The 19,951-nt window shown below is 37.6% G+C and overlaps 1 protein-coding gene across 2 annotated transcripts; it reads left to right on the top strand.

Annotated features, from left to right (window-relative positions):
• Window positions 1-60: 60 nt before the first annotated feature.
• NDUFB5 (NADH:ubiquinone oxidoreductase subunit B5) lies at window positions 61-14,393 on the top strand. Of its 2 annotated transcripts, XM_065943207.1 has the most exons (6): window positions 73-270; window positions 7,344-7,432; window positions 7,986-8,052; window positions 8,814-8,875; window positions 9,899-10,005; window positions 13,714-14,393. In XM_065943207.1, exons 1-6 carry the CDS (start codon window positions 147-149, stop codon window positions 13,832-13,834), a joined length of 570 nt encoding a protein of 189 aa, XP_065799279.1. In that variant the 5' UTR covers window positions 73-146; the 3' UTR covers window positions 13,835-14,393. The 2 variants fall into 2 exon arrangements, with proteins under 2 accessions (XP_065799280.1, XP_065799279.1); XM_065943208.1 differs by lacking the exon at window positions 9,899-10,005 and having other exon boundaries at window positions 61-270.
• Window positions 14,394-19,951: the final 5,558 nt, after the last annotated feature.

Genomic DNA, 19,951 nt, shown 5'->3' with positions numbered 1-19,951 from the left:
CGGAGTCTCACGCCGACCGGAAGGCGAGAACGAGAATTGACTTTGCCCTCAGTCAACATGGCCCCTTTCCGGCTTCGCCCTTTTTGGAAGATTGGCTCTCTCGAACTCCCTTACTCTCCTCCGCTGTTCTCTTGCCCGTAGTAGCCATGGCGGCCATGAGTCTTTTGCATCGGGCTTCGGTTTCTGCAGTGGCCGCTCTGTCCGGCCGCCGTCTTGGCACTCGACTTGGATTCGGAGGCTTCCTCACCCGTGACTTTCCGAAGACTCTCGGTGGGTACTAGCTCTGGGAGAAAGCGAGATTAGGGAACGCGGGAGGAGAGATGGAGCTCTTCCCGGGTGACCTTGGTGGAATTCAGAGGGAGCCGGGAATAAATTGAGGACTTGGGGTTTGTGAGAAGGAGCATAGGCTGTGTAAGGAAACTTAGGACTTTCCTGAAGTAATCAGGTCGATCGTATTTAAGTAATTAATTAGAATTTTTGAAACACTTTGTCATTCACCTATCCTGTTGCTAATTAGTGCATGAAGCTGAGGTTAGAAAGCAAAGAACTAAGACCTCTGTTTCTCAGGACACGATTCTTTGTATCTTGCACCTGCGCTAGATTTTACTGTCACAAGGTGGGAAGTCCTGCTGAGGGTCCTGCCGATGCTAAGTGGTAATGTATGGTCCACAGGTGGAGAGCTCGGGTCTAACTCATTCTCTAGGCACAGTGATCCGTCTTCATGATACTTTCAGGTGTCCACGAAAGTGTTTTCATTTACATTTCTTTTAAAATCAGAAGGTAAAGGACTGTAATGTTAATGTGTATGTGATGGTAAATCTAACCTGAATTGTATTCGTTTTATATCAGTGCAGTCACAAAATAATTATTTTTAATGTTTGTTTAGAGAGGAAAGGATCTATATGAAAATCATAGGTCTTTTCCTAGATCCCAGGAAAGTCAGGACAGTCGTGGAAGGTTTATTTGGAGCCTCTTGGAGACTGTGGATTGAACTCTAGGGGAATGAATAATCATAATATTAATAGCAAAGCATCAGATGCTTTGCATTCAGTCTGTTTGATTCCCTCTTGGTTTCTGCAAAGTGAATACAATGTTATTATCCCCATTTTACAGATGAGGAAACTGTGACTCAATTATTACAAAAGCAATGCACTACTGTATTAAACTGAATAATGATGATGACAGCCAACACTTATTGAGCATGTATTATGTGCTGGACACCATACAGATATTAATGATATTCATTTAATCCTCTTGATCGAAAATGTGCTGTAAGCTATTTGTCCTATACAATAGATGTAGATACAGAAGAAGTGAAATTTAAAGGCAGAAAGGTTCTTCTCTGGCTTAAAAATATCTTTTTCTGTTTACTGCTCTTCTCCCAATTTAATTTTGAGTTATGTCATTTCACATGAAGAGGCATTATACATAGGGACTTAGTGGAAAAATGATGGAAAGGACCAATGGTATTCAACGAATTTCCAGCAGGAATTTGAACCTGCTACAAAGCCACATGTGCTCACATTCTTTGATAAAAATCCTTTGTAAGTCTTTTCTGATTACACATATCCTCTTCACATACCCCCTGCTGCCCCATAGTGTTTGATCATGCCTATCTGGAGATAAACAGAGGTAAAATTTCACTCTTAGATTCTGTTTATACACTACTGCCTGTTCTTGAAGTTCTGGAAGGATCCTTGCAGGTAATCTACACCCTTTCCACTCAGAGCAGAAAAGGATATAATAGCTATAGTGAGTGTTACTGTGTTTTAGCTGTGAACCTGTTTTCAAAGGTATTTTGTGTGTGAAGCCTAATCTGTCACTGTGGAATAAAAGTTCATAATCTGCTTTATATTGTTTATGCCTGCCTCTGGGCTTCCCAGGTGGCACAGTAGTAAATAATCCGCCTGCCAGTACAGGAGATGCAAGAGACGTGGTGTGATCTCTGGGTCAGGAAGATCCCCTGGAGAAGGAAATAGCAACCCACTTCAGTGTTCCCGCCTGGACAATCCCATGAACAGAGAAGCCTGGCCAGCTATAGTCCAGGGTCACAGAGAGTTGGATACAACTAAGCAATTGAGCGCATACAGGCACTCCCACACACATTCGCTGCCTCTCTGGGAATGTAAGATCCAGCAGAGTAGACAACCTTGCCTGCTTTTGTTTTCTCTGGAGCTGAACTGTTCGGTTCAATTCAGTCGTTCAGTCGTGTCTGACTCTTTGCGACCCCATAAACCACAGCACGCCAGGCCTCCCTGCCCATCATCAACTCCCGGAGTTTACCCAAACCCATGTCCATTGAGTCGGTGATGCCATCCAGCCATTTCATCCTCTGTCGTCCCTTTCTCCTCCTGCCTTTAATCTTTCCCAGCATCAGGGTCTTTTCCAGTGAGTCATCTCTTTGCATGAGGTGGCCAAAGTATTGGAGTTTCAGCTTCAGCATCAGTCCTTCCAATGAACACCCAGGACTGATCTCCTTTAGGATGGACTGGTTGGATCTCCTTGCAGTTCAGGGGATGCTCCAGAGTCTTCTCCAACACCACAGTTCAAAAGCATCAATTCTTCAGTGCTCAGCTTTCTTCACAGTCCAACTCTCACATCCATACATGACCACTGGAAAAGCCATAGCCTTGACCAGATGGACCTTTGTTGACAAAGTAATGTCTCTGCTGCCTAGGTTTCAACTGTGGCTCCAGAATTCAGTAATTCTGTGAATTTGGGTCATCTCATCTGGGAAGTTAAGTAAAAGACACTTAATTACTCTGAACCTACAGTTCTTCATCTTTAAAAATAGAGGATTTCTTTTTTTTTTTAAGAGAGGATTTTTACTACAAATGTGCTTATATTCTGTTGACTTAACAGGGAAATAAAACCAGTCTTATTTTCACTGACAAGTACTTATAACCCTGAGATGTGCTTCCGCATGATTTTGCATCTTTCTAGAAATGTTATTTTGAAATAAATGTATCTTACCATAAGAACTGTTTAAAAAAAGAGAGTGATAATTTTAACTTACCTCAAAGGTAGTGGTAAAGAGTGAGTGGAGAGAATCTGCAGCACCAAGCAATCCCTTCTTCAAGGCCCTGTGGCCACAACTTTCTTAAACATTTAGTACTGCCATATTATTATCACCCTCAGCACAGATTAAAGTGTTCTATTTAGTTAAATTATTAAATGTCAAACATTAGTGGATTCTAGAAATGAGCTTAAGTTCTCTCCTCAGCTGCAGAGAACTTTTGTGTTGAAGGCTGATGTCCATATATTATGACTTTAAAACCTGAGAAGAATATTAAAATGATTTTATAAACAAAAGTCGCGTGGACTGAGTTCAGACATGGATGATGGGGCATGTTAATAGATTCTAGGCACAGTTTTAAGAGGTGTAACTGTCAGAAAAGTAAAGGATGTGTTTTCTGATACATCTGAAAATGGGGCTCTTGGAATAGGTAGGTTTTGAGAGAGAAGGCTGCAAAAAGGGAAGTCAGGACTGCATTAGGGGAGGGGGTAAATACAAAAGGGCTTCCAGATGGCGCTAGTGGTAAAAAAAAAAACAAAAAAAAAACCCGCCTGCCCATACAGGAGATGTAAGAGATGCTGGTTCTATCACTGGGTTGGGAAGATCCCTGAAGGAGGGCACAGCAACCCACTCCAGTGTTCTTGCCTGGAGAATCCCATGGACAGAGGAGCCTGACAGGCTACAGTCCGTGGGGTTGCAAAGATTCAGATATGAACGACTGAAGTGACTTAACACATACATGCTGAATTCAAAGGCAAAGTATCTTAACAGTTTGGTAGGCAGCCAAGAGTATTCAGCAGAAGAGCAGCATCAGTAGTATATTTTAGGAAGATGCATCTGAATATTGGTTGACTTGTCAAGCAGTGAGGTGAAGTGGGCACGGAGAGAAATGGAAAGTTTGAATTTAGAATCAAGAGGCCTTGACAACTGATGGATGAGGTGTAGAAAGACATGAGATTTTTAGCCTGGGTAATTGAGTTGGTGGTACAATTAACTGGGAATAGTCAGAGAATGAGGGAAAGAAAATTAGTTTTGGGGGTTGTCTTATAGAGACACACACAAAAATCTTACATTGAACTATTTGATCTTCACAAGTATCACAGTTGTCCACAACATAACTTTCTGAAGTTATTTGCATTTAAAAAAAATGGTTATTGAAACCTTCCACATAATTAATGAATACCTCATTGAGAAATTCCAGGCTTTAGAGAGTGGTAGAAAATGCCTGTTTTTGTGGCAGAAGGATCTGAGTTCCAGAAATCCTGCCAGCCAGCTGGTTGTACGCTAGTAATTTTAGACTGTAAGCAGATGGTCCTACTGTTAATACAACAACAAATCATGAAAAGAGTTTAGTGCTATGAGGTATCTTTTAAAACAGTTAATAGTATAACAGTTATCTGGTACATTTAATGACATGAATATTTGTTGTTCAACAGTAGGGTAATTAATATTACCCTACTGTTTACTGAAAGAAGTTTACATTACTGTTTAATGTTGCTGGAGTGCAGCCAGTCCAAGCTTCCTTCCATAATTTTTTTTCTATTATAGTTTCTGTATTTATTAATACTTGCATTCATAAACAGTTGTCCCTAAAACCCCACATAGAGTTTAATCCTTGTGTGTGTGTATTTGTGTGTGTATGTGTTTCTGTCTGAAAGAGAAAGTTGAGACTATACTGTCTCTTCTGGATTTACTTTCAGGGCCTAAAGAAGGATTCCCTCCCAATTTTTTATTTACTTAAGAAATGTAAATTCAGCGATAGGGAGCTCCTGCCACTTGCAGACACTAAAGAGCACTGGAGATACAGTACTGAATAATTCAGCTTAGCGCTTATTGTTCTAAAGGAAGTAACCAAATGACATTAAGGAGAATAAGTAGGCGGCCAGCTTTGGACAGGGTAGTCAGAGAAGACTTCTTTGAAGAGGTGACATTTGATCTTATCTCTGAAGGATGGAATGAGGAGGTGGCCATTCAAGAGCCTAAGGAAAGGCTTTCAGGCAAAGGGGAAAGTCAGGGCAAAAATGTGAAAGCAGGAAGGAGTTCTTGATGATGGAAGGAAACCATTGAGACTGATCGGTAGGAAAGATATGTCTTTTTATTCTAAGAGGAGCCATCTGTCAGTTTCTTTGAGAGAAAAGACCTTAGAAATCTTCTAGGCCAATCCCCTGTAGTATGCATTGTTATATTCCATTATTGACACTCAAATCACTTCAGAGTGGGGGTTGGAGAGGCAGTTCAGTTTTATTTTCAACTGCTAAAATTGTCAGAAACTTCTTTCTTGTATTAAGCCAAAATAGTCTTTCACACATTGATCCTAGTTCTTCCTTTCGGTTCAGTACAGCCGCTGTCAGGTGACAGCCCTCAGCTATTTAAAGACACTTGTCTGGTCTCCATCCTGACTTCTTTTTGGTAGACCAGTAAGCTTCCGTTCTTTCAGCAGGCCAGTTTCCAGGGTGTTTGCCATCCTAGTTGCCCAACTTGGGGCATGCTCCAGATTGTCCCTCTAAAACAGTGTACTCTGGGATGGACACGCTTCAGCAGGTCTAGTTAAGAGGTGGGTTGAGGGCTCCTTCTGTTTTGACCCTGTATTTCTGGTACATCAGATTAAGATTGGATTACCTTTGAGGTTTTTTGGTAACCACATGACACCAGTGACTTTTCTTTCTTTTTCTTTTTTGCTCGCACCACAGAGCTTGCCAGATCTCAGTTCCCGGACCAGGGACCAAACCTGGGCCACAGCAATGAAAGCCCAGAATCCTCACCACTGGGCCACCAGGGAACTTCCACCAATGACTTTTCTTAAGTTTGTGAGCAACTAAATTTCTGGATGGTTCAGACAGGACTTCCCACTTACTATACTTAATCCTTTGAGAGTCAGCATTTCATAAATGCAATAGGAGGGATTTGGGGAGGATGCTATTTCATCATTGGTGTGGTAGCAACTCTTAAAGCAGTAGCTCTGTAATGTTAGGAATACCATCTCCACCTCATCTAGGCCATTCATAGAAATCGTGAGAGACCCCTTTGGCAGGTTACTGCATTAAATAATCCGTACCTTTTGGGTATGATCAGGATGCCCAATGACCAGTTGCCCATTACCAATTTTATCTAACTTCCTACTTCTCTTGGCTTATAATGTACCTTCCTTGTACTCCCCTAGACCCCACCAACCTGTCTAAAGAGGAACTTTAATTAGGGCCTGTTCTTTTCTGAGACTGTTTTCCTTTCTTTCTTTTGTTGTCCTTATAGATTTGTAATTTTGTTAACTACTTTTTCTCTCCCAGCAGGATCTATATACCTTTTATGGTATATACCTAGCAAAGACATGTATATAGTGGGCACTTAAATAATATTGAATTAGTGAGTGGTTTGTACTATTATCCAACCCATTTTTTTAATGTCCTCCACAAAAATTTCTGTTGTATCTTTCAAATAATTTATCGAACTACATACTTACCTTGTCAAATTCTCTTGTTATTTTAGAGGCCTTAGTAGTATGATTTATACTTAGTAAATTCATGCTAGCTTCTAATTTTCTTGTGAATTAACCTTCTAAGTTCAATTGTTCGAGCTGCTGGAGGTGATAGCAAATTTTAAAAGACAGTTCTTGTTTTCAAGGTACTTATATTTCAGTGGGGGCAATTAAAGCAGGTTTGCACACCAGTAGAGTATACAGCAGTTCAGAGGTAGGAGAGCTCTTGTGTTGGTTGGGAAGCATTTGGTTTCATAGAGGATAAGATGTCATCTGGGTCTAAACAGTAGATTTCAGGAGGGGAGAGGTCATTCCTGACATTTAAGTTTGAGCAGTGGGTACAATCTTTCTGACATCTGTTATGACTGAAATTCCTTTAATAGTTCAAATTCCTGCTGGAGAAGTGTTGAATAATTATCTTTCCATTTATTTTGCATCAAGTCCCTAATGTATATTGCCTCCTCATATGTGGCAATTTAAATTAATTTCTGTTGCAGCATTAGCACATATTTATTGCAGAGATAAACAAAGAGTTCTGTGATCCACCAAGAGGGTCTGATCTTCCTACCTGCTACTGGAACAAATGCAAATAATCATTTAGGTATTTTTTCAATAAATATCTTGAATATTGATGAATAAAAATGATGAAAATGTTGAATAAAAATGAGAGTTAAAAGTTTAGGACAGTACATCTTAAACACACACATATATATTTTGGCAGAGAAGGGATGCTTTATCATGATTCATATTAAACATTTATGCGTGTAAATTTTCTTATAATCTGATTTTTATCTCCAAATATAACAATCTATCCATATAAGCCTTGTGTATAACAGGGTAATTTAATATTTTTAGCTCCTGTGCGACACAGTGGGGACCATGGGAAAAGACTGTTTATCATCAAGCCTTCCGGATTCTATGACAGACGGTTTTTGAAATTACTGGTAAGTTAAAATTTTTATTGAACTAAGCTACGTATAAATAGGAATTTTTTTTTCTTATATAGAAAACATCTTTCATTTTATAAAAGATTTTGTTTTGTAAATGCATATTCCTTTTCTCAAAAAATATTGAGATTTTGTAGTAAGGTCTGGTTTGTTATTGAATTTATTTTTAAATTAGTGAGACTTTCCTTTTTTCAAGAAAAATTCAGACATATTGGAGGAATAAATTTAACTATTTCTTTCTTCTCAAGATTATGGGGTTTTGAAATAATCATCTGTGTTCCTTGCCCCCCTCCCAGTCTATAAATTTTAAAACTGAAAATGGATTCATTTGGTAATAATTATTTGTATTGCTAAAATATTCTTTAAATTAGCAGAGAACTTATTGAAGGACTTCTTTAAATATGTAACTCCATTATTTTGAGATGATTTTTTAATTCTTTGTTGTTTGGGAACATTGATCACAGAGAGTAAAGCAAATATACAGTTGAGTGTGAGGAAAGATAGGAAACAGTTATGTGAAAACTTTTTTTTTCTTTTTTAATCTTAACAGAGATTCTACATTTTGTTGACTGGGATTCCAGTAGCAATTGGCATAACTTTGATAAATGTATTCATTGGTGAGTATCTTCCCACTGACTAGACTAGTAAGTTCTTAAGACCTGTGTACATTAATATAAAAAAGAAATTATGGATATTAGAAGGAAAAGTTCTTTACATAAAAAACTTAAGCATGAGAATTCACTTCAACCAAATCTTAATCTGCAGTAATGTATGGTGGTTCTTTTTCTAACTTTTTTCCCCCAGAAAACCTTTAAGGTCACTGACTCTATAAACCACATTAAAGACCTGACTTCTTCCGCCTTCTCAAACCAGCTTTGATAAATCTGAATAAGGAAAACAGAAATACAGGTGGAAGACAAGCTGAGGGATAGAAGAAATTTTTTTATCCATCCTGGGATATAGAAAGTTATAATCTTCTTTGAAAGAATGGATTTGTGAATGACAGTAAATACTAGGTTTTCCTGGAAAATTCTGCTTGAAGTACTTCTAAAACTTGAATCCTTAAATATTTTGTCTACGAGTTTTAGGAAAACTCAGAGGAATAATTTGTTTTTTATTTTAACTTGTTACACTAAATAAAAACAAAATGAGAACTCTTGTATAATGCCTATATGCAAAGCCTTACACATAGAAGACATCTTAAAAAATAGTGAATGATCTTCCACAAGATTGAAGTGAATTTAAAATATTAGACATCTTTGTTGCTACAAAACAAAAGATTCTTTAAAATCACAAGAGATAGGTTTCTTATTTAAATGGTGAAGAATTAACATAAACTCCTGTTACTAAAGTTAAACATCACTGTTTTCTTTATTAGGTGAAGCTGAGTTAGCAGAAATTCCAGAAGGCTACGTCCCAGAACACTGGGAATATTTCAAGGTTGGTATAGGTCACTGAAAGTTATTTTCAGGGTTAGGTGCCTTGTCAATGTACCGGTTAATAGCTTAATTTAGCAATTGTGACACAGTTTTAAATTCAGTTTTTTATATCAAGTAAATGATGCATTTTGTGTTCATTTTTATAAGCAACTTCTTTGGGTAATTATCTGCATTGTTGTATTACCTTAAACTTCATGGTTTTTTAAAGACTGACTCTGTACTATGTTATTAATCTAGCATAGTAACAGAATTTATCCTATGTTCTACACCATAGGAAAAAATTGTCCTGATACTAATGCTGGCGTCATTTGTTGAATACTCACTGTGTCGCAGGCATTTTAATAGTGTTTTGCAAATATTATCTCATTCCATGTAAATGGTACTATTATTTTTCCCACTTTAAAGCTGAGGAAACTGAATCTTAAAAGGAGGTAGGTGACCTGTTTCAGGGATAGGGTCGGTATTGGTACCTAGAGGGTCTTGACTCCAAAGCCTGTACTATGAATTAATCATTTTACCATACTGTCATTGCTACTACAGTCCCAGATTAATTCTGTTACTTGTCTTTACAAGTGTTGTAGTAAGATGGCCTTGATTACAGTGTGTGTTTCCATGTTTTGTTATCTGAGTGAATTATATTTTAGAAAAGAAATATTTCATTATTAAATCTTGAGGTAAAACCATACAATTAGCTTATCTTTGGTCATTGGTAAAAACAGCTCCATTTTAGGATCACCAAACCCCGCTTTCACTCTGAAATCTGCCACTTAAGATCCTCAGAGCATAGTGTAATAAGAATTAGCAAAGTTTTGGAGTCAGCCTGGCCTGAGTCCAGACACTGCAACCTAGTAACTGTACAGCCTTGTAGAATTTGCTCACCTGTAAATGAAGACAAATGTATCTACAGAATGAATTACATAAAAGTGTTACTGATTAACCTGAGATGATCATTTTAGGAAAACAGTACATTGGAAAAGTGACATACATTTTAGACACTGATCTTAAAACAAATTTTCTCTTGTAGCATCCTATATCAAGATGGATTGCCCGAACTTTCTTTGATGCTCCTGAAAAGAATTATGAAAGAACAATGGCTATCCTTCAAATTGAAGCTGAAAAGGCTGAATTACGGTAAAAGAAGGGTGGGGAGTAGAGTGCAGGGAAGAAAATCCTTTCCTACAGTTGCAAACCACAGGAAGACATTTAATAAAACTATTTCTTCAACACTGTAAGATGCTCTGTGTCAAAGGGTGAAGATGGCGAGAGGATCAGTCTGTTTAGAGTAGAGATGATGCATTGGAGACTAGGAGACTATTAGCAGATAATATCTGTCAGATTACAAGGAATTCTTTTTTTGCAATGTCCTGACTCTTAAGTTCAAAGCAGCCCTCTCCTTCCCCTTCTCTCTGCAATTCCCTTTTCTTCTGCACCCAATCTGAACCTCCAAGGTGACCACTATTTAATAATGATTTATTGTATACATTCCTAGAAAAAAATTTATACATTAAAAATACATATTGTATGCATCATTTACAAAATGTATTAACATAAATGGAATCCTATTACCAACCCTGTTCTGTGCAGTTTCTTCATTTCATGTAAATACATAGTCATCCCTTGGTATCTGTGAGAGATTGGTTCCAGGACCTCCAGCAGATATCAAAAATCTGAGGCTACTCCAGTCTCTGTATAAAATGGTGTAGAACGGTCAGCCCTCCGAGGATAGGGAGGGCCTACTGTATCTTGATGATCTTCCTGCAATAGCACATACTCCATGCTTTCTAATGGTTGCACTGCATGGATGTGCTTTAATTTTTTTAACCAGTAGGGGATCTATTGTTGGTATTCAGGCTCTTTTCAAGTTTTTTGATATTGTACATTGTGCTGTGCTGAATATCCTTATGCATATATTTTGCATATTTATTCAATATATCTGGAATATAAATTCCTAGCACTGGCTCTGTTAACCAAATGTTATGCTTTACATTAAAAAAAAATGTATTTGTTTATTTTTGGCTGTGCTGGGTCTTCTTTGCTGTGCAGGCTTTTCTGTAGGTGGTGACAAGCAGGGACCACTCCCCAGTTGTGATGCACAGGCTTCTCATTGCGGTAGCCTCTCTTGTTGTAGAGCATGGGCTCTGGGGTGCGCGGGCTTCAGTAGTTGGGGCATGCGGGCTCCTGAGCACTGGTCCAGTAGTTCTGGCACACAGGCTTAGTTGCTCCAAGGCATGTGGGCTCTTCCCAGACCAGGGATCGAACCTGTATCTCCTGCACTGACAGGCAGATTCTCTACCACTGAGCCACAAGGGTAGCCCATGCCTTCCATTTTAGATAGCTACTGTCACATTCCTCTTTAAAAAGTTGTGCCAGTTGTCTTTCCTGTCATCAATACATAGTAATTAATTCTGTTTCTCCATACCTTTCCCAGTAAAGGAATTTATCAAACCTAAATATTTTTGCTCGTGAGATAGTTGAAAATATTATCTCATCATTTCAATTCTGTATTTTTTCATTGTCTATTGGTTGTGTGTGTTTCCTTTTTATAAATTGCCCATTTTTCTACTAACTTGTGTATTGATTAAAATAACCCCTTTTGTTTTTGTTGCAGATTTGTTTTCTCTGGCTTGTCTTTTGTCTTCTGACAGGGTAGAATTTTTTTGCAACATAGTGTTTTTATGTTTCAGATAACAAAAGTGCAGTAATCCCTAATATATTTTGAACACTTACTAGATACTGATACTTTAATTACTTTATATATATTTATTTGTTTAATTATCGTTAGGTTTGTCAGTCTTTTTCTTTAGCTTCTGGAATTGTATGTCGTGTATACGTCTCTGGGAGTAACACAATAAGTAAATATACAAGTGCCAAATTATTTTTGTAATGTTTGCTCATATTTCCTTTTGCTACTTTTAAATATGATCTTATTTGAGATTTATTTTGCTATTTGGAGTGAGGTTTACACACAATCAAATGTACCCGTTAGTTCAGTGAGTTTTGACAAAAGCAAACTGTAATCACCACCATCAGGTCATTTAGATCACCTGGTGAGTCTCATTCCTGTCCCTTCAGTCAGCCTCCCTTCCTCTACGCTTGACCCCAGGCTACACTGATCTGCTTCCTGTTCGTTCTGTTTTAACTTTGTAGTTTACAAAAATTGCTGTGATATTGAAGAATATTTAAATGATTAAATGAACATATGATTAGCTTGTTTTCTGGATGTAAAATTACATGTACATATAGTTACCATATAAAACTGTCGTTAAGTATTTAAGAGTGTGAAACAGCATTATGCTTCATATTTGGTTAACTTTGGACATTTTTGAACTTCAGACATATACCTTTGGTAAAACACAAGATTCTAAAATTTCTTAGACATATGGAGATCCTGAATAATTTCAAAACAAAGTAAAAATAAAAGCAGGACTCTGACTTTTACCCCTAAAAGAAAAATGCCAGTGTGAGCATGGAATGGGGAGTATCTACAGTTTTTTAAAAAATACATGTTTAGGTGTGTAGAAAACTGAAGCGTAAATGAAAGGCATAAAATAGGAAGGGACTGTCTTCCATAGGGAGATAACTATTAGTTTCAATCCTCCACAATTTTTAATACCCTATTCGTGTGTGTATATACACATGAATGAAGTGGGAAGATGCTACACATATTCATTTTATACCTTGTTTTTTTAACCTAACAGTATATCTGCTCTCTCCTTTCCATGTTACTATGTATGTAGATTTCCCTCATTCTTTTTAACAGTTGTGTAGGCTGTTCATTATATGGGTGAACCATACTTTGTTTAACCAGTCCTCTGTGATGAATATTTTAATTACTTGCATTTTGAATAATTACATTCTAAAGAGTAAAAAAGAAAAAAGATTATATTTAATCCCCCCGAAAGAGAAATATGGTTTCTTAATAAATATATTATCTTATACGACCACAGAGATATATTATCTGTCATAGATTGGGTTGGTAAGCTGGTTAAGGTTAATAAAGTGAATAAATAACTATGATAAACTTCCAGTGATATAAACAGTTAGTATCTATGTAGTCTATAAAAATGGAAAGTTAAAGGCCTGATGGAAAAGGGATTATTCCAGGAATGTGTGGTAGTTTATGCAAAGGCTTGGCTGTGAAAGAAGAAACCTATCTTTCTAGAGCAGAGATTATTCAGTTTGTGAAGAAGGATGAGAACGGATAAGTAGATCTTAGAGCTGGAGAACGTTTTTCTTTATCCTACTTTTCCTTTTCTTTACCAATATTGATGGTCTGTCCAGTGTTGACCAGGCTCAGTGTGATGTTGGTGGCTGATGAATGAAATACTATCCCTGCTCTCAAAAGGTTTTCTGTCCTAATAGTGATGGGCAACCAGTATAGACAGCATGTGCGCTCCTCCAGGAAGGCCTGTTCCTCTTTTAATTCCTAGCATTTGGCACAACAGGTAGTCATAATAGTAGACATTCTGTAAATGACTCTCCTAACATTTAAAAGGCAAGAAGACAGGAAATGCATTACCACTGTTCAAGTGAAAGTAATTTGCCCAGACAAAGAATAGGGACAGGAGGAGAGCATTCATTATCATTTCAAGTGATGCTTGAGTGATTAGAAATAATATTCATTGGCTAACTACAAAAGCAAGATAATAAAAGCCAAAATAAGTCCCAAATTTTGCTTATAGGTGTGTATCAGATATATGCATACACATGGATCTGTGGAGGGACATTATATTTTACACAAAAGCAAGACTCTCAAATGGTTGTTCTTTACAGAGATAATTCATTAAATTTATATTTGGAAATGCTGTAATCACAACATCACTATTCTATTTCTTACAGATTACAGGAGCTGGAAGTACGAAGATTAATGCGAGCAAGAGGCGATGGCCCCTGGTTTCAGTATCCGACCATCGATAAGGCACTTGTTGATCGTTCTCCAAAAGCAACACCTGACAACTAATCTTTCATTTCTCTAAATACAAAGTATACTGTCTTTAGGTGAAAATAAATTACTAAATATATTCTGTATTTTTTCTGTGTGATAAAAGATCATTTTCATTGCTCTGTTTCTCAATATTGGTCCAGATTAAGACTGTTTTGTGTGCGATTTCAGTTTTTTCCTCAGCTTTACTGAGTTGTAACTGATGAAGTTGTAAGATGTTTAAAGTGTACATCATGATGATTTGATATATATTGTGAAAGGCAGATTCAGGTGTCTGGTTTGGGGCTTTCTGTTTCCTCTTTTAAGAAGGTTTAAATATGATAAAAAAAAATTCAGAGAAATTGGAATTGTGAACTCGTAAAGGTGTAGCTTTGAAAGATTAATGTTTTACTTGTCTGATAAATGGAAGTTAGAGAAATCTATGTTGAATATCAGGAAATATGCAATTTACATACATGTGAGTGTTATAGATACCTGGATTACTACTCAAGGGAAACTCAGAATTTTAAGTTATACATATGTTGCATCAACTATATAAAACATTAACATCTTAATAAACAATTTTTCAGTGAACAGATCTCAAACTTTAATGTTTTCATGGTTTTTAGCCATAAATTGTTCTTTTTAAATATATACACATGTTCATTTTTTTTTTAGATGCAATATGCAGTATTCCTTAGGGTCTTATTTTGTAAACACTGGAGAGGTTCCACAAGGTAAAATTATCACTGCAAAAAATTATGAAATGAGTAAAAGCTAAAGTAATGGCTGTCGTCCTTTAAGCATTTACTGTCTGCTGAGCACTGTGCTGAATAACTGCACATTATTCACATTATTTTCAAAATGACCTTAGGAGGTAGTATTACTTTCTGCATTTTACAGATGAGAAATTGAAGCTCAGAGACTTTAGACACATACTTAATGCTTCAACTTCCAAAATGAACTTTTAGCTTAAAAAATTCATTTTCAGTGAATAGCTTTTGAATAACCTTGTGCCCTCAGGGCTGTTTACAATCCAGCCATCATCCTTTGGTGTGGTTGCATTTTCTTATTTCCCCAGAAGAGGGCTGCCTCACTCAGCTACTTGCAGATTTTTTTTTTTTTACTTGCAGATTTTGATCTGAGGATTCCTGAAACAATCGAATTACCACCTCATAATTCTGCCAGAGTGTTTGAGAGAAAGATGTCCTATCCCTGAGTCCCTGCTTGCATGAACTATTCAGTTTTGTAGGAGAAGGGGAAGGAGCATGGAAGCAGATAAGTCTTGTCAGAGGAAATTGTTAATGATGCTACACTCACGTACCTTTACGTTCAGTATTTTTAGACTTCACATGTTATTTTTCAACACTAATAAGTTTTATTTTATTTTCTCCTTTCTATTATATCCAAAAACTTCTAGAAAATATAGAAAGTGTTACAAGAAATACTGATAATCCCACCATCCATAAAGAAATCTGAGAAATTTTCTTAAAAATCTTTTTTTTTTTAAGCATAGCTGGGGTCATATACAGATATAATGGAGAGATTTTTTTTTAAACAGATGGAAAGTGTTCTTGGAGGAAAACATTAATAAAACTTTTTTTATTATCTCCAGTGGGTCACAAAGATACCCCCTGGAGATAAAGTAGTCATCACAGTAGACATTTTCTTCCAAAGAGTTTACTCCAGCACAGGCAATAGGCCTTAAATAGGAAATTACATGCATTGGGGAGAAAGCACTGTAGCAACCTGTGGCATCCTGAGCTAGTCCACGGAGACAAGGGATGGTTGGAAGCTCTTTCCATAGCATCTGGAACATTAGTAGACAGGGACAAAGATCTACTTAGTGAATGATTCATAGCTTTAACATGAATCTTAAATTATCTTTTTTCTTTTCCTGTGTTTCTATAGGGCCCAGTGTGGTGGTATGTAAAGACATGGGCTTGAACTAAACAGACTTAAGACTAAATCCTGAGCTTGCCAAACACTGTGGCAATAATAATGACTACTTATCTATTAGATATCTGCTACGCCAGCCAGACACCAGAAGCTTTGTATTTAATCTTCCCTCTCTCCCATACTGCAAAAATTCCCTCACTGCTCTAAGCCCTATCTCTGAAATGTGAATTCTTCATCCTACAATACTGTTGTGAGGATCACTGGGATGACGAATATAAAGCACCTACAGTTACAGTTCAGTCGCTCAGTCGTGTCCGACTCTACGACCCCATGGACTGCAGCACACCAGGCCTCCCTGTCCATCACCAACTCTCTGGAGTTTACTCAAACTCATGTCCATTGAGTCGGTGATGCCATACCCTGCTTATTTGACTTATATGTAGAGTATTTCATGAGAAATGCTGGGCTGGATAAAGTACAAGTTGGAATCAGGATTGCCGGGAGAATTATCAATAACCTCAGATATGTGGATGACACCACCCTTATGGCAGAAAGTGAAGAAGAACTAAAGAGCCTCTTGATGAAAGTGAAAGAGGAGAGTGAAAAAGTTGGCTTAAACATTCAGAAAACTAAGATCACGGCATCTGGTCCCATCACTTCATGGCAAATAGATGAGGAAACAATAGAAACAGTGACAGACTAATTTTTTTTGCTCCAAAATCACTGCAGATGATGACTGCAGCCATGAAATTAAAAGATGCTTGCTCCTTGAAAGGAAAGTTATGACCAACCTAGACAGCATGTTAGAAAGCAGAGACATTAGTCAACAAAGGTTCATCTAGTCAAAGCTATGGTTTTTCCAGTAGTCGTATGGATGTGAGAGTTGGACCATAAAGAAAGATGAATGCCAAAGAATTGATGCTTTTGAACTGTGGTGTTGGAGAAGACTCTTTAGAGTCCCTTGGACTGCAAGGAGATCAAACCAGTCCATCCTAAAGGAAATCAGTCCTGAATAATCATTGGAAGGACTGATGTTGAAGCTGAAACTCCAATACTTTGGCCACCTGATGCGAAGAACTGACTCATTTGAAAAGACCCTGATGCTGGGAAAGATTGGAGGTGGGAGGAGAAGGGGACAACAGCCTACTACACACCTTTTCAAACTTAAGTAATAGGTGATAAAGACCTTGGTCAACTAAAGATTGAGATGCTGCATTCCTTTTTCAAGAAAATTACTGAATAACACACTATCTTGGCTGGAGGTCACGAAGAGTTAGCAGTATAGCAATAAATTTCCTGGGCTCAATCTCTCCTTTCGTAATTATTTCCAAGTTGCAGTCCTCAATTTCATCTGTATTTGTTTCTAATGAAAACTGGTGAGTTTACATCATAGAATTTTGTACATTTGACTTTTCTGTAATCTGGAAATAATTTTAAAAACATTGCGCATTGGCTGTAGTCTGACAGTAATCCCATTACTCTTTAAAGTCAACACACTGATGCATCAAACCTGGCCTGGCGATCTGTTTCACACTTGATAATATACATGTTTCAATGCTATTCTCTCAGATCATCCCACCCTCGCCTTCTCCCACAGAGTCCAAAAGACTGTTCTATACATCTGTGTCTCTTTTGCTGTCTCGCATATAGGGTTATCGTTACCATCTTTCTAAAGCCCATATATATGCATTAGTATACTGTATTGGTGTTTTCCTTTCTGGCTTACTTCACTCTGTATAATAGGCTCCAGTTTCATCCACCTCATTAGAACTGATTCAGATGTATTCTTTTTAATGGCTGAGTAATATTCCATTGTGTGTATGTACCACAGCTTTCTTATCGATTTGTCTGCTGATGGGCATCTAGGCTGCTTCCATGTCCTGGCTATTATAAACAGTGCCGCAATGAACATTGGGGTACACGTGTCTCTTTCAAATCTGGTTTCCTCGGTATGTTCATCATGACATTTAATTTGAGGAGTGTGGTGGGCTACAGTCCATGGGGTCACAAAGAGTCAGACATGACTGAAGCAGCTTAGCATGCCCTTAGCATATAATTAGGTTCAAATATTCATGTGTGTGTGTGTGTACATACAAGTGGGTTGAATTGTGTTCCTCACAAAAAAATTCATATGCTGAAGTGCTAATTTCCAGCCTCTCAAAATATGACTATATTTGGAAATAGGGTCTTTAAACAAATTAAGTTAAAATGAAATCATTTGGTGGACCCTAATCCTATATGACCGGTCTTTTAAGAGGAGGTTAGAAGAAAGGTATTTACAAAGGGGTGATCATGTGAAGACACAGGGGAAAGGTGGCCAACTAAAGCCAGGAAAGAAGCCTCAGAAGAAACCAATCTGCTGACACCTCTATCTCGGGCTGGCCTCCAGAGCTGTTGGAAAATAAATGTTAGTTGTTTTAGTCACCCAGTCTGTGTATATCTATCTTCTTTCTCCCCCTCCTTTTCCTTTGTCTTTTACCTTCTCTCAATAGTTTCATGGGACAAATTTTTCTTGAGAAATAGTCAGGTACTTAATCTGTTCTTGCAAACTGCTTATATTTATTGGGACTGTCACAGTGACAGTGGAAATAATACAACAAAATTCAGATGAATGACACTGTATTTTTCTGTCAGAAGTTTCATTAGAATATCTTGACTTCTTTGTATACCTTGGAACTTTCCCTGTGGTCTCTTGTGGTGTCATCATTTCAAGAGAATTTAGGAGATAACTGAGATTTTTTAAATTATTTTATGAAAGTATAGTTGATTTACAATGTTGTGTTAATTTCTACTGTGCAGCAAAGTAATTCAAAGGTATTCATTCCTTTTTATATTTGTTTCCATTAATGTTTATCCCGGGATATTGAATATACTTCCCTGTGCTATACAGTAGGACTTTGTTGTTTATCCCTCCTATATCTAATAGTTTGCATCTGTTAATCCCAAACTCCTAATCCATCCCTCTCACACTCTCACCCCTCCTTGGCAAGTCTGTTCTTTATGGCTGTGAGTATCTTTCTGTTTCATAAATAAGTTCATTTGTGTCATATTTTAGATTCCACATCTGAGAAGTTATCTGAATTTTTAAAAAATAGGCAGTGAGAATAAGAGGCAATGAGAATGAGAAGAAAGTAAGGGAAAAGTGCAATTCTTACATGACTTTTTTCTTCATACACAAAATTTTTGTGTTTCTTTTTTTTTTAAATCTTCCTAACATTTTACAAATTTGGAAGCCAACGTATGGAACAGTTAATTAATTATCTCAGGTAATGTGACCAGGAATCAGAGCTGAATAGCTGTAGCTCAGAGTAACACTGGGGACTTCCCTGGTGGTCCATGACTAAGACTCCACGCTCCCTGATCCCTTTTAGTTGCATCATGAGAACTCTTCAATCCCTGACTGGGGAACCAGATCCTACATGCCACAACTAATAATTCTCACGCCATAACTGAAAGATCCTGCATTCCACAACTAACACCTGGCAAAGCCAAATAAAATAATAGTTAAATAAATATGTTTTAAAAAGTAACATCAGCTTTTTATCTTCCCAATCAATGTTCTGTCAATTTTTACAAGTTCCCTCACAACACATGATTTCCACTGTTTCTCCCTGGCCGGGCCACTTGTCGCTGCTCTTTCTGCACCAGCCACCCTCCTTGCAGCCTGGGTTACACTGGATTACCAGACTTATCTTCCTCAAAGATCACTTTCATGAGAGTCACTTTCCTGTTTAACAGTTTTCAGTGACTCTCCACTGCCTGTGAAGAGGAAGACCCAAGTCCTCATCCCAGTCCAGACTGTCTGCCATGTCACATTTTTTTTCAGTAGTAAAGTTTCTGAGCTCTTGATTCTTGCAAAACCAGTCTATCTTTTAATTTTATTTTGTGCATTCCCCCAGTAGGTGAGTTTTTGTCACGCAGTCACTGATTAATCACGTGTATATTGTGGAATATTGCATCTGAAGTGGGCAAAGGGAAAATGTGTGAACTTACACATTTACCAAGTATATTCTGGGCATCTATAGAGCCAGGCACGAGATGTTGGGAGGTAGGAGTTAAGAAGTGAAGTGAAAGCATTGCTCGCTCAGTTGTGTCTGATTCTTTGCAACCCCATGGACAGAGGAGGCTGGCAGGCTGTCGTCCATATAGCCAGACCATATGGCTAGACTGTAGCCTGCTAGGCTCCTCTGTCCATGGAGTTCTCCAGGCAAGAATACTAGAGTGGGTGGCCATTCCCTTCTCCAGGGAATCTTCCTG

Source organism: Muntiacus reevesi, chromosome 8 (assembly GCF_963930625.1).
Source record: "Muntiacus reevesi chromosome 8, mMunRee1.1, whole genome shotgun sequence".
NCBI lineage: Eukaryota > Metazoa > Chordata > Mammalia > Artiodactyla > Cervidae > Muntiacus > Muntiacus reevesi.
Note: the sequence above shows the minus strand (reverse complement) of the source record. Positions and strands in the feature narration are given on the sequence as shown.